Genomic DNA, 14,783 nt, shown 5'->3' with positions numbered 1-14,783 from the left:
GGGATGGGGGAAGCAGCGCCAAGGGCAGCCAGGAGCTTGGTGGCTTCGGAGCCCCCTCCCAACCAAGAGAGTTGGTGCCAGGCCCTGGCCTGAGACCTGAGCCTTAGAGGGGAGGGGCAGGAACCAGAGAATTGGTATCGGTGGAGAAATGAGCTCACACCCAGGCTGAGCCCTGCTCCTTCAGTGTCTGGGCTAGTGCCCTTGGCCAGTGCACTTTGGGGACAGGAGGGAGGGCAGCTGCAGGACAGGGGTGGGGGGGAGGTTAAAGCTCTGGCTGGGCACACCCTCCGTTGGCCACACCCCTTAGGAGCTCTGGTTGAGAGCATTTCGGTCGGGACGCCAGTCCATAGCGCCCCCTAGTGCACGAGGGCAACTGGTAAGGCGGTCCTTAGGGCCCTGTCAAGGGCGGGCCTCAGGAAGCACCTGCTCCCCAGGACCAGCGGCCGCCCTCAATCTCCCCCAGGTGGCTTCCTTGTTTACAGGCCTCCTGCCCTAGTCTCAGCGTCACTGCCTGTGGCCACGCCTCCTATTTCCAGTGACCTCCTATTTCCAGGCTCCAGAAGCAGCTCATTCATCTTGGCTCCTGCCTACACAACTGCTCCCTCCTCCTCCTTCTTTGGCCCCTCCCCAGGCTCAGGGCCAGAGCCCCAAGGGCCTTCTCTCTGCTCTCTATTCCAAGTCTTGCTTGGTTTCCAGGGATCTAAGAGCTGTGGCTTCCCGTTGCCCTGACTCACCGGAACCCCATTCTATCTGTGCCAGGGAAGACTGGGGCCTTTTCCCAGGAAAGAGGAAGCAGCCTAGGACCAGATGGGCTGCTTAGTATAGGACAGAAGGGGCAGGGGCGTCCCAGGCTGCTTGAGCCAAACCCTCTGGGAGAAGGGAGTAATAGGGCAGTGTTTGTTTAACTAACATGTATTAGGCCCCCATTATGTACAAAGACAGCAGTTCCAAGCTGTTTTATCTAAACCACAAGCAAGCAATCAGTTTGGTGGGAGACCAAGGTATTATGCTCAATCCCACATTGACTGTGGTGCCTCCTGTTTAATCTAAGTGTGAAGGAGCCTGAAGTCACATGGAGAAGAGATATAAGAATGTCTCCCAAATCTTCCTTGAGAGAATAGGCTTAGGATGCCCACTAGACAGAGGGCACCTCTCCCACCTGCTCCTACCCTTGCTTCTGGAAGACAGGATCTTTGAGTCATTGTGTAGGTAGCTCAGCCCTCTGGGCTGGCAGAGACCATGGGTGATCTTACTGCTCTAGAGGGTTAAGGAACTTGGCAGCACCAGATACAATAAGAACCAGATGAGATTTCTGAGACAAGATTACATTGGAGGAGAAAAGGAACATTCATAAGCTAGATCAGCTGGCCTCCTGCTTAGGGACAGAACACTCACTTGTGGTGTTACATTCTGGGCCAGCTGATAGATTCCTATCAATCAAGTCAGACAATGCACTGTGAGCACCTGTGCAGAGGGCAAAGGCAGTCCCCAGGTCTGACTCCAACATGTCCCAGGATGTAGCTTCTGGCCCCAACTAAAACTAAGAAAGTGTTGTCTGGGGAGGAAAGACAAAATCACAGGAGCAAGATAAGAAGAAAACAGATCAAATGCCACAGAGCTCGATAGTCCCTACAGCAAGGCCGGGGCCTAGGCTGCCAGGGGTCCAGTCTATCAGAAGGGCAAGCAACATACAGAATGTGAGAGCCACTGGAGAGAAAGAGGGACCTGCAGCTATAAATGAGGACCAGGCCACACCTCCTCAAGGTTCAGGGAAGACTACAGAAGAGGCAGAAAGAGTGGGAGGAAAGTGGTGGTTGGCACCCTATGTTCTGGGCACTGGAACTCAGAGCAGCTGTAGTTACCTGTACAGGGCCTACACCATGACTGGCCCAGTCTGTTTACACTGGCATGGAAGGACTTATGCTCGGTTAAGGGTTGATGGGGAGGAAGAAGCCTTTTCTCATTTCCTTAGTGGTGCAAACACTAGTAAAGTGCCTGTTCTCCTGTAGCCAACCCTAATGAACTTCAGTGAGGTGGGCATAGAACTACACCCACACGTATGCACACGTTTGCTCCCCTGCACACAATACAGATCTGACAGTGGAGGTGAGAAAGACTAGTGAGGAGGAGGAAGGGGACCCATATGTTATATATAACATATGCTAATAAAAAACACTTGGAGAAAGAATTAAGGGCTTAGAATCCTGGCCAGGAGATGGGGACTTCTAGAAAATTCTTGCAACAACTAGGAAGGGAATGGATGAGGAAGCATTAATAAGACTAGTGTGAGAATTTGTGCTCCAGGGTGCCAAAATTGGATGGATTTATGAGCAGCAGCGCCACCTGCCTGCCAGAGGGGAGAATAGCTTCAGGATTTAGGATGAAGGACTGTAATCTCTAAGCATTATAGTCAGAAGATAGAAGGAAACAAGTAAAATTGATTGTCCTGTCTCACCCCCAGGTGAAGGATCTTGTGCCAAGGCTTGCAGGACCCTAGAGGTCTTTTTTTGAGACAGGGTCATACTATGTAGCCTTGGCCAGCCTAGCACTTACTATGTAGACTGAGCTGGCTGTGACCTCATAGAGATCAGCCTGCTCTATGCCACCACACCGGTGCAGGCGACCTTCTTGTGGCCTTGTATCCCTTCTTGGGATCATTTCTTGTAAGCATCAGCATCAACACAAAGCCATCAAGTCCAGAGCCACCACTGTGGCACCGTTTAATGCTCTCTGCTTGTTGCTATTTCCTCTTGTCCTTGGTGTGTCCTCAGCCTCAGGGCACCCTGACACTGGAGCCCCAGGGTCACACAGCATGTCCACATGCCCACCCTTAGTACCACCCTCTCCACAAGTGCCTCCTCTCCTAGGATCTGGAGGGCTGATGGCTCGATCCCGGCAGAAGAGGGCAGGGCAAAGTGGGAGGTCCAGAGGCTGTGGAGTGACAAAGGAAGGAAGATAGGAAGGATGGACAGTGGGCTACTCAGTCCAGGTGAACATGCTGGCTATGACGAGGACAGAGGAACTGTTAGATGTAGTGAGTTGAAAGGATCACGGCTGATCTCACCAGCTCGGGCTGCCTGGGGGAGGAGCAGCTCTAAGTCAGGTCTGAAGCACAGCTTGCAGAACACAGAACGGGTTCACACCTGAAACCTCAGGGCTGAGGCTTGGCTGCAACACCCTCACAACCACAGACCTGGCAATCTCAAGGACTCAACACTAGCCAGGCATGGCTTTCCCAGAAGAGTCTGGTAGCTGTATCCCTGTCTGTCCACGTGCATAGCGACACTTCCTACAGCCAGCTGAGGTGTTCCTCCTCATAGTGCTGGGGGTCGATGAAGGGCCGGTCAATGGAGCGAATCATCAGCTCCCCACAGTACACACACTCAGCAGCCACCAGCTCATCGAGGTCAGCCTTGAGCTGTTCCCGGCTGGGCCCCACAGCTGCAGCCCCAGCTTCCGCCTCCTTGGCCTTCACAGAGCCTTTGGTTGGAGGAGGCGCAGTCCCGAGCTTGCGCTGCAACTCCTCAAGCCTGGCCTGTTTGTAGGTAGGAAGGCCAGGCCTCACGGCCTGCAGCAGACAGTCAGCGTGGAACATGTGGCCACAGAGAAAAAGGTAAAAGGGGCGGTTGAGCAAAGGGAAGTCACAGGTGGAGCATTTGTCCTGGGGCTCCACGGTGCCATAGCGCCCTCGAAGCTCCTGCAAGTCTCGTCGGATACGCTGGGCGCTGGCTGTGGCTTCCTCCATCTCGCGCTGTAGCTCCTGGATATGGTGGTTGTAGGCCTTAAGTGAACTACAGATTGCCTCCTTAAAGTGGTCGATTGTGACAAAGTCAGGAAAGAAGGGCAACACATCCTCAATCTTGAGCAAGGGGCAGCTGGCCAAGCAGGCCATGGCTGTCTGTACGTCCTCCTCCTCCTGTACCACATGCCGAGCGATCTTGAGCCATAGTTTCTTCCGAAGTTCCTCATCCTCCTCTGGCAGGTCTGCACACTGCTTGGCCAGGTCCACATCCACCTGTGGGGAAACCACGGTATCAGAGTCAAGTCATGCCCCACTTAGGGTCAGACTACTGGAAAGACAGATGGCCACAGAAAACCGGCCAGAGAAGAGAGCCTCAGCAGAATTCTCCACACTCCAGGTAACAAGAGGCACAAGGAAACCTGTATCGGCCTGCCCCGTCACAGCTGTGGAAAGGCCGTTTTGGTGGCAGGCTTCCAATTTTAGCGAATGTAAAAAGATCAGCTGGTGTTCCTAAAGCACAGCGGTGCACAACCCAGGATCCTAGCCCTCAGGAGGTGGAAACAGGAATGCTGGCAAGTTTAAGCCGGCCTGGGCTATGGCAGACCCTGTCTCAAGAAGGAAAACAAGTCACATAGGGAACTATTTGAGCTCTTGGGGCAATGTTCTAAATCCTGGGTTAAGGCTCAGCCTGGGGCTAGCCAGGGCTACACAGTGATTTCCAGATCAGTTTGGGGTCCATAACAAGTGAGATCCTGCTTCAAAAACACAAACAGAGCTGGAAATATGGCTCTGTGGTTAAGAGTACTTGTTGCACATCATTCAGATCCCAGCAACCACATAGCATGGTCTAGTACAGACCTGTAACCCCAAAGCAGAGACAGAGGATTGGCGGGGTTTGAGGGCTATCAGTGAAGCCAACAACCAGACCCTCCAGGTTTCGAGGGAGACCCTGCCTCAAAGGGATAAGGCAGAGAATGGCAGCTAAGGTCTGCACTCTGCACACGTACACCACACACACCAACAAATATGCAAATATTCCTTTCCTGCGATCATTCATGATTTGGGAGATGTAACTCAGCATCGTTTCCCTCTGCTAACATCTGAATCAGTCAGCATTCTGTGTGGTTATTTTATTTTATTTTATTTTATTTTATTTATTAGTACCTATGAAGGCAAGAAGAGGCTGTCAGATCTTCTTGAACTAGATATTTGTGGGTGCTGGGAATTGAACCCAGGTCCTCTGCAAGAGTAGCAACTATTCCTAACCTCTGACCCATATCTCCAACCCTGTTGATTTTTATTTTTTTTTTATTTTTTATTTTTAAAGATTTATTTATTTATTATATATAAGTACACTGTAGCTGTCTTCAGATGTACCAGAAGAGGGCATCAGATCTCTTTACAGATGGTTGTGAGCCACCATGTGGTTGCTGGGAATTGAACTCATGACCTCTGGAAGAGCAGTCGGGTGCTCTTAACCGCTGAGCCATCTCTCCAGCCCCCTAAACAACCACTTTTTTTTTTTTGGTTTTTTTTTTTTTTCGGAGCTGGGGACCGAACCCAGGGCCTTGCGCTTCCTAGGTAAGGGCTCTACCACTGAGCTAAATCCCCAGCCCCGATTTTTATTTTTTTTGACAACGTCTTACTATGTAGCCCAGGCTGGCCTAGACCTCGCTGTGTAGCTAGCTCCAGCTCCTGAATGCTTTGTTTATGCAGTACTAATTCACATAAGATACAAATACTCTTAACATTTCCCTCACAAGTTCTTCTATTTTCCTTTTATTATAATTATGAGGGAAGGATAGGTGTGTGCATGCAAGTGCAGTGTGCAGGTCAGGGAAAACTTGCAGCAGTCAGTGCTCGCTCTCCCTCCACCGTCTGCTCTAGGGATAGAACTTGTCAGACTTGTTCAAGTGCTTCCACCTGACAGCCATCTTGCTGGCTCATTACCACCATTTAGTGGATAATCTAAGGCACAGAGATGTACCAGCCCCAAATCACACAGCAAAGCCAGAATGCAAACCCCAATGTTTTATCCTGCTAACTTTGTTTTGTTTTTAAAGACAGGGACTCACTGGGTAGCCTAAACTGGCCTCAAACCACGATCTTTCTGCCTTAAGCGCCCAAGTGCAGGGATTACAGGCAACAAGCACGCACCTCAAACTCAGCTCTAAGTTACCCTCTCCAGGTGGCTCTCCTGGATAAGGTCAAGACTTACCTGCAGGGCCAGGTCCACAGCCTCTTCATACAGCTCCAACACCTTGTAGACATGGACGCAGGCGCGGTGGTGGCCGTGCTCAGCACAAAGTCGAAGTGCATATTTGAGATCATAGTGTACACGGTGCGGGCTGGCCCCAGCTTGTTCCAGGTAGGCCAGAAGTGAGGCTGGCTGGCCACGGGCATACAGTGACAGCAGGTAGTTGTGAATGGCCTGCTCAGTCTCGCCAAGCACATTCACACAGAATTCCATATAGCGGATGGCTTGGCTCACCTGCTGAGCGTCGCCCCCCTGGCTATAGTTCACCAGGGCAGGAATGAGCTGCCGGGCATCCAGCCGGCTGCCCATCTCAATCCAGGCGTCCACCAGCTGGCGGGGGATATGTCGGATGAGGACAGGCGAGAATTTGTAGAAGAGCTGGGGGTCTCGGTGGCGGGCTAGCACAGCCAGGGCCTCCTCATAGGCCTCATGCTGGCAGTGGTATGTGACCACCCGTTCATAGTCCTGCATGATCACTGCAAAATACACCATATGCTCTGTGTCCCCGTGACTGGCAAGCAGCTCGTGGATAGAGGCCCGGCTGGCAAAGAGCCACTCTTTGTGCCGAGGGCTACTGAGAAAAGTACGGAAGCACTCCCGTGTATCCCGGTAGAGATTCAGGGCGTCTGGGTCACCCTGCAGAGCACCAAGCCGGCTCAGGTAGAGCTCTGTCAGCCAAGTGGTCAGTAGTGTGGCCTGAGTACGCTCAGTTGGCTTCAAGCCGGCCAGTTTCCGCTGCAGAAACTCAGCCAGTGCCTCTTCTTGCCGGGCCTCCAAAAACTTGAGGGCAATCTCCTCAAAATAGCTCTGGGTCAGAGCATAGCAGCGGGCGCTCTCCAGGTAGCGATGCTGACGAAAGCAGAAATCAGCCTCTCGGGCCAGGACTGTGTCTAGGCAATCTGGCCGCTCGCGACAATACTCTTTGGCCAGGTCAAAGCGGTTCATGTCCAGGTAGGTGCGCCAGACATCCCGAGCCTCACGTTGCACGTGGTATCGGAAGACTGCTCGCTCAGTGTAGGCCCAGAGGTGACCCGTGGACGAGTCCTTCACCATGTGCCTCAGTGGTCCAAACTTCTCCAGGAAGTGATCCCGTAGCACCACCTGCCCTGTTAGAGTACACACAGCCTCCACCCGGTCCGCCAGCAGCAGTAGGAAATGGAACTGGGTCAAGACGATGGCTAAGGGTGGATTGGCCCCAGGACCAATCCCTGCTGGGTATTCCCACACTTTCTCCTCGCTCAGCAGGGAGTCAGGGCGCCCGCAGTCCAGTGAGCCATACAGCACACCATCTCCCATCATCCAGGCAAAGGCACGGGGTGCAGAGCGTAACTTAGGGGTATAGAAAGCCAACTCACTATACCCCAAGTTGCCAGGAAACTCACGGAATGGCGGTGGGTGGTCTGTATAGGCTGCAAAGAGGCCCGAGAAGCCTTGGGCTTCAGCATCTTCTACTGCTCGGCCTATGAACTGGAAGAGGCGCTGCCGAGTGGTAGCAATGACAAAGCCCCGTCCGTCAGGGCCACGCTCCGCCTCAAGGGAGCACACAGGTGCTGGACCCCCTTCTTCATTTAAGACATACAGTGGACGGAAGTAGAGATCAGGGGCAGGGCCAAAGAGGCCGCCTTCGCTAGCTGAGAGCTCTGCTTCAAAGATCTGTCCTTGAGCTGTGCCAACCAGGATGGGGCCGGTGCTGCTCTCACTGCCCAGCGCTTTGTTCCAACCCACACTCTCCACCAGCTGCCCCTTCCAGCGAGCCAGCGGCCGGGCCTTCTGTCCATTGCGGTTCATGTACAGGACCTCGGTGCTACTCAGAGCAACCAGCAGATGAGAGCCTGGGGTGGAGGGAAAACAGCACCTGAGTGGATCTTGCTTCTCCCTTCCCGTTTAGATCCCACCCCTCTAGGCAGTGGATTCTCACGAGAACCCTCCTCAGATCTCCAGCACCACTTACCAGTGTGGTCCAGGAACATCTTGTGGACTTTGGCATCATCCTTGCGGCCCAGCTCCACACGGTTGGGTTCGCTTGCCTTGCCCAAGTCAATGCTGTAAGGGCAAGAGTCACAATGTCACTCTCAAGAGTGTATGTGTTGTCCATGAATGCATGTAAGTATATCAAGTAGATGCAGGAGCCTATGGAAGTCAGAGAGGGTAGTGGATCCCCTGGAATTGGCTGCCATGTGGGTACTGGGTCCTCTGCAGGAATGCGTGTGCTCTCAGGCTCTGAGCCATCTCCCTGTCACTGGTGAAACTCCCTTTTAGATCACAGACTTGAAAGTCTAAGTTTACATAAACACAAAAAAGATTTGTTTATTTATATTTATGTATATGTCTTTATGTGAATGAATGCCACACATGTGGCGGTGCCCGCAGAAGGCAGAGGGAGGACTTCTTGAAAATGGAATTACAGGCCCGACATGAGTTCAGGAATAGAACTTGGTTCCTCTGGAAGAGCAGTGAGACTCCTAACCACTAAGCTATCTCTCCGATCCAAAAAATTCTTAATACAATCTCAAGAACTGCAAACTTTATTAAAACCCCTCAGTGTGGGCTGCAGAGATGGCTCATCAGCCAAGAGCATGCACTGCTCTGGCAGACAACAAGAGTTCAATTCCCAGCAGCCATGTTGGGTGACTCACAACTGCCTAACTCCAACCCCAGGATCTGACACCCCTGGCCTGCACTGGTGCCTATACTCGCTTGCATGGATCAACACACTTAGATTATTCAAAAAATAATAAACATTAAAAAGAATGTTTAGTTCAAGGAACTCCCTTACTTCATTCTGAGAATCACAATGAAGTCTTGCTCCTGTGCTCAAACCTGGGAAGACACACAGGCTTACCCTAAGTGCTGGGGTCAGAAGGGAACAAGGACAGCGGGTTGACAGTTACTAAGTAGCAAACCCCCGTTTAACCTGGTATCTCTGTCTTCACTGCAACTTTGAAAGGTGTCTTGTTTCAGTGATGGGTTCCTTTGAGAATTCTTTCCAAGGAAGACCCAGAGATATGGTTCAGTGGGTAAAGTGCCAGGGTTAAAGACATATGTATATACCACCACCACCCAGCTAGTTTTATGCAATAAAAAACATTATATTTGCGTGTGCGTGCATGCGTGCGTGCGTGCATGTAGACACATGTGCCATTGTGTATGAGTTGAGGGCAGAGAGCACCTTGCAAGAACCAGCTTTAACCTTCTACTACATGGGTCTAAGGGTCTGAGGAATGTAACTTAGGTAGTCAGGCTGGTCGCAGGCCCCTTATCTAGTAAGTCACAGTACCAGTCTGGATGTTTTAAATCTTTTTTTTTTTTTCAGAGCTGGGGACCGAACCCAGGGCCTTGCGCTTGCTAGGCAAGCGCTCTACCACTGAGCTAAATCCCCAACCCCATTTTAAATCTTAAGACACTGCCAGCTTAACTTTTCGAAAGTCTTGCAGGTGTGTGCCACCGCCACCGCTGCAGCCGCCGCCACCGCCGTAAGTATTTGTTTATTTTTAATCATACATCTGATGCTGGAAATAAAACCGGGGGCCTCAGTGTGCCAGGCCTGGCAGTCTATCCCCTATACCTCTGCCAGCACTGTTTACTACTAGATTTGAATTTTACCAACCTCATGGGTTTTATTATAATCCCCACCCCTTCAGCCTTGCACTTGCAAGCACTCTCCCACTGAGCTAAATCCCCAACCCCTCCTCATGGGTTGTAATAATGTCTCTACACATCTGGAGCTCTAGTACTCGAGTGGTGTAGATGGATGGTTAGGGAGTCCCAGCCTTGCACTACAGGAGACCCTGTCTCCAAAACAAAAACACCACAAAGATATTTGTGATGGAGCTGTGTATGCACAGGAGTGCTTTCCTAGTGAGAACAAAGACCTTGGCTCAGATCAACGACTAAAGCATCTTCATTTTTTCTTTTTCTTTTTTTTTTTTTCAGAGCTGGGGACTGAACCCAGGGCCTTGGACTTGATAGGCAAGCGCTCTACCACTGAGCTGAATCCCCAACCCCGACTAAAGCATCTTGTTAGTACTATTCTAACTTTTTTTTTTGCCTGTTGAGGAGCCAGTGCTTGTAACTGCTGAGCTCTCTCTGTCCCCTATTACTTTATTTTTGAGGTAGAATCTCATGTAAACCCCCCTGGCCTTGATCTTACTGTGTAGCCTAGGGTGGTCCTCCTGCTTCCACTCCCAAAGGATAAATACCTTTCTGGGGCTGGTGAGATGATCCAGCAGGTAAAGGCTCTGGCCACCATTCCTGATGTCTGAGTTTGACCCCTGGGCCCCATGTGTTAGAAGGAGGTAAAGGGGCTGGAGAGAAGCCTCACTGGTTAAGAGCACTTACTTCTTTTTGTTTGTTTGTTTGTTTGTTTGTTTATTTTGTTTAAAGACAGAGTTTCTCTGTGCCCTGGCTGAACTAGAACTAGCTCTGTTTATCAGTCTGGCCTAAAACTCCAGAGCTCCACCTGCCTCTCTGCCTGGCCAATGTTGGGCACTAAAGGTGTGTGCTACTATACCTAGAACAGAATATAATTTAAATATTCATCTTATTTAATCGTTCCTCTGTGTGTGTGTGTGTGTGTGTGTGTGCTCACGCGTGTGCCTGTGCAAGTACTCACAGAGGCCAGAAGAGGGCACTGGATCCCCTTAGTCCTGGAGTTATAGGCAGTTGTGAGGCTTAGTGTGGGTGCTAGGAAGCAAATTCCAGTCCACTTCATTTTTTGGGGGACAGGGGCCTCCCTCTGAATCCAGAGCCTGCAAGTTCCTGGGATTCGCTTGTCTCCGATGTACTCCAGGGCTGGGGTTACATATTTTGCCAAGTGCGGTTTTTTACATTAAGGGCTCTGGGGATCTGAAGTTGGGTTCTCATGCTTACAAAGCAGGCACTTTACTGGCTGAACCCATCCCTGAAGTTCTTGCTGGGGGCACTGCCTGTGAGATTTACGCTCCCTTTTCTTGTAAATTCTCATCTTACCAGTTTCTAAGAGGTTTGTTTCTTTGTTTTGTTTCTCTGAGACAGGGTCTCACTATGCAGCACAGTGCTAGCTCCCAATCTTCCTGTGTTAGCCTCCTGAGTCCTAACACAGTGCATGTGCCACACACTTAAATCTGATTATTTAAAATGGGGCTCCCTGGCCCAGGCTGGCCTCAAACTTACTGTGAAGCCAACGATGATCTTGAATTTCAGATCCTCCTGCCTCTACCTCCCAAGCCTTGTGATAACAGGTGTGCACCACCATACCCGGTTTCTGCTGTGCTGAGTATCTAATCAAGGACTAAGTGTGCTGTGCAAGCACTCTCCCAGATCCAGCCTCACTTATCTACAGCATCTTATTTTGCAGTGCTAAGAATCAAACTCAAGGGGGCTGGAGAGATGGCTCAGTGGTTAAGAGCACTGATTGCTCTTCCAGAGGTCCTGAGTTCAAATCCCAGCAACCACATGGTGGCTCACAACCATTTGTAATGAGGTCAGATGCCCTCTTCTGGTGTGTCTGAAGACAGTGAGAATGTACTTATATATAATAAATAAATCTTTAAAAAAAAAAAAAAAAGAATCAAACTCAAGGCCTCAGGAATGCAAGGTACTCTATTACTGGGCCACACCCCCAACACCAGTGGTTACAGCTAGTCATTCTGGGATTCATGGTTGTGAGACAGGCTAACCATTTTATTCCAGATAGCTTATCCCAAATGATAAACAATTTTGTCAACACTTTTTGCCAACTAGAGTATATACTCCAGGATTCCAGACTGTTCCAATGATTTGTGTGGCTAACTCTAGGGAGGCTGAGACCACCTTTCACTGCTGAAAGACTAGAATGATCAGCTGACTCACTCGAGACCGAGATCACGGGCATAGCTGGAATCTGAACATAGGTCCTCCTGATCTTCAACCACTACATTGGTTCTCTTTGGGAAGGAATAGCATATCTCCTGAAAAACTACTGTTTCACTTGCTAAGTATGGGAAAAGACCCTGATCAGTTAAAAGTCTCCAAATCCATTACCGGAGCAGCGTATCCTTGCCCAGGCTCATACAGAGCTGACTGCAGGAAACAACAAGGCTGGTGATTCGCTCGGAGGGGGTGAAGTCAATCCGCTGCTTTGTGAAGATAGGCACCTCCTTCTCCAGATGGGCATTTACATACCCTATAGGTTTGGAAAGAAGAAAACAATTGGCATCCAGAGAAGGGGGCGGGGCAGCGCGGAAAGCCCAGAGAAACCACAGTGTTAGCTGAAACTTCTACTTCCCAAGTATACTCCTACCAACCCACAGGATCTTGGTTTATGAGGAATTCAACATGAAAGAGTTTTCTGGTTGTCTTTATAGGAAGCGTCCTGGGCTCTTCTCACACTTGTGGCAGTAGAGAGGAATTGGTTCTCTGGGCCTGAGACCAGGTAGTATCATGATATGATATGCATGTTCCCAGTGGTAATGGGGGAGAGAGGGAGACGGTACAGGGAAAATGGTTTCAGCATTCTCCCTTATTACCCTTACTCTTGCGCCCACCAATCACAAGAGAACTAAAGCTGTCCCGTGCTCCCTGTCCACACAGTATGGCTCAGTGAGTCTCCATCGCATGTAGGGAGTTCCATCACTACTGTTCATAGGCTGCAGCTGCTTTTTCTCTAATCCGCTGCAATAAAATACTATCATAGTACGGGTAACCCTACGCTATTCTCTTACACTCTAAACTACAGCCAGCTTTACCCCAGGCCAATCATCTCCATCTTTCCTATTCAGTGACAAAATTCCCTTCACCCATAACGTTCACGTTCCACCAAGTTCTGTGCTCATTCCGCCTTCTCTGCTAGACGAAGTCTGGTGGGGAAACACACACACACACACACACACGCACACACACACAAAACAAAAACTAAAAAAACCCCATAGAAGCAGACACGAAAAGAAGCATGGCACCTGTTTTCAGTTCTCCCAAGAGTCAAACTGCAGCCCGGTAGGCAAGTACTGTAACAAGTACTTCCTTATCTGAGCCCAAGTTCCCTCTTTTGAAGGACCTTAGTCTTAGGCCTAGATCACGCGGCTGCTACTGTGGCTCTTTCAAACTTCGACCACTGCAAGCTGGACAAGACAAGAGAGGCCTGGGCCTTGGATCGTAAACACACGCCGCAAGTTCTTGAGCGTCCCTCTCCCGTAAATGCTACAATAACAGAATGGGGGCAGAGGCAGCCTCTTCTAACTTACCAGAATGGGGGATGCCCACGCTGGGGCAACCAGTCTGCAAGACGGCCGAGCGGGACAATGAGTCCTCATACTCATCCAGTATGGACGCCATGGTTATCAAACTCTGGACCTTTGGTCTGGGACCTGGGGGTCACAACTGGGACCCCGGTCGTCCTGGATTTGCAAGTTGTGCTTCCCCCAGCGTCTGACAGATCCTGAGAACCTTTTAAAAACTCTGAGGCCTTTTTCGCTTTCTCTGCATAGGAAGAGACGATCGAGGAGCCCCCACTAGAATATGGCGCAGTTTGGCACCCCAGCTCCAGTCCCAAGAGATTACAGGCTCCCCTTAGCAGATCCCAGGTGATCGTAACCTCACCCAGGCAGCTCAGCTGACTCCGCCCCCGTGACGCGTGCTTATGACGCGCTTCCGGGTTTCAGAAGCGAGTATTAACTGGAGCCCTGGGCATTGGAGCCTCCACAAGGAGGCGTTGTCGGAGACTCGGAGCGGCGTGGGTGGAGCCAGCGCTGGGCCTGGAGCAGCTGGAGTACTTGCGGGCGACCCTGCTGCAGTTCCTCATATTGGCGCTAGGGGACAGCCCAGGACTTCCCTGCGGCGTCCTGTAGCAGGCTTGCGTGGATCCTAGGTTTCCGAAGCCCAGGCTTCACTCCCTCAGATTGTCACTTAAAGGCCGGCTGTGCTCCATCTGCTGCACTATCTCCTGTTTCTCAATCGAATTGCTGCCTCTGTTCATCTTCATAAACACAGGTGGAACAGTTTTAGCGTCCCTTCTTCCACTCCAGGGACCCACTAACTTCCAGAGAAAGTAGCTGAATGTGTCAGAAGTGTGGCTCAGGTGTGCATAAGCACTTTGCCCAGCGGGTATAAGACTTGGATTTTTTTCCCTACACTACAAAAAGAAAACCATACAAAATTTAATCTCCAGCAGCGGGAAGGCTGAGGCAGGAGGATTACTAAGGATTGGGCTACAGGTGAGACCCCCAGAAAACAACAGGAAGAAAGACATTGACAATACAGCATAGCTAACAACACTAAACCGTGTGCCAGGATATGCAAGCTGCCTCATAGTGGCTCCTTCGTGTAGGAGGAGAGACAGGGTGACCAGGGAAACCGAAGCACGGGCTGCTTCCAGGCACTTGATCAGTTGAATGATGCTGACTCTCCTTGTCTACCATGTGGGAAGCCTTAGGATCAAGCCCTAGTATCAGAAAAAGAAAAGAAAAGGACATTATATATGACCATCAGGAAAATTATGGACAAAAACCAATAAACCGTATGATGCTTGGGAGTGAAGAGAAGGGTGGTAGAGAAAGTGGGGCTGGCCTTGGGCAGACTGTGGAAGCTGTTGTATGGTTCACTGGGAGACATAACTGAGAATAAGATCCAATGCTAGAAAGATAGCAGGTATTTGAAAGGGACATGAGACCTGAGGCAGAGGACAGACTTTAAGTATCCAACCGTAAGATAGAGAGAGGGCTGGGGGACAAGAGAACATCTCAGACGAAGGCATCATAGACTTAGTGACAGGTGAGATGTGGCAGATGAAGGAGGAGTGGGGACAGCTGAGACCTGGCAGGTAAAGTCACT

At 50.6% G+C, this 14,783-nt stretch overlaps 1 protein-coding gene across 1 annotated transcript; it reads right to left on the bottom strand.

Moving 5' to 3' along the window:
* Window positions 1-2,690: 2,690 nt before the first annotated feature.
* Window positions 2,691-13,545, bottom strand: Vps18 (VPS18 core subunit of CORVET and HOPS complexes). The gene is given in 5 exon segments (NM_001106499.2): window positions 2,691-4,015; window positions 5,961-7,831; window positions 7,951-8,042; window positions 12,000-12,141; window positions 13,199-13,545. Coding segments are annotated over 5 exon segments (2,922 nt in total). The 5' UTR covers window positions 13,290-13,545; the 3' UTR covers window positions 2,691-3,289.
* Window positions 13,546-14,783: the final 1,238 nt, after the last annotated feature.

This window comes from Rattus norvegicus, chromosome 3, assembly GCF_036323735.1.
Source record: "Rattus norvegicus strain BN/NHsdMcwi chromosome 3, GRCr8, whole genome shotgun sequence".
Classification (NCBI taxonomy): Eukaryota; Metazoa; Chordata; class Mammalia; order Rodentia; family Muridae; genus Rattus; species Rattus norvegicus.
Note: the sequence above shows the minus strand (reverse complement) of the source record. Positions and strands in the feature narration are given on the sequence as shown.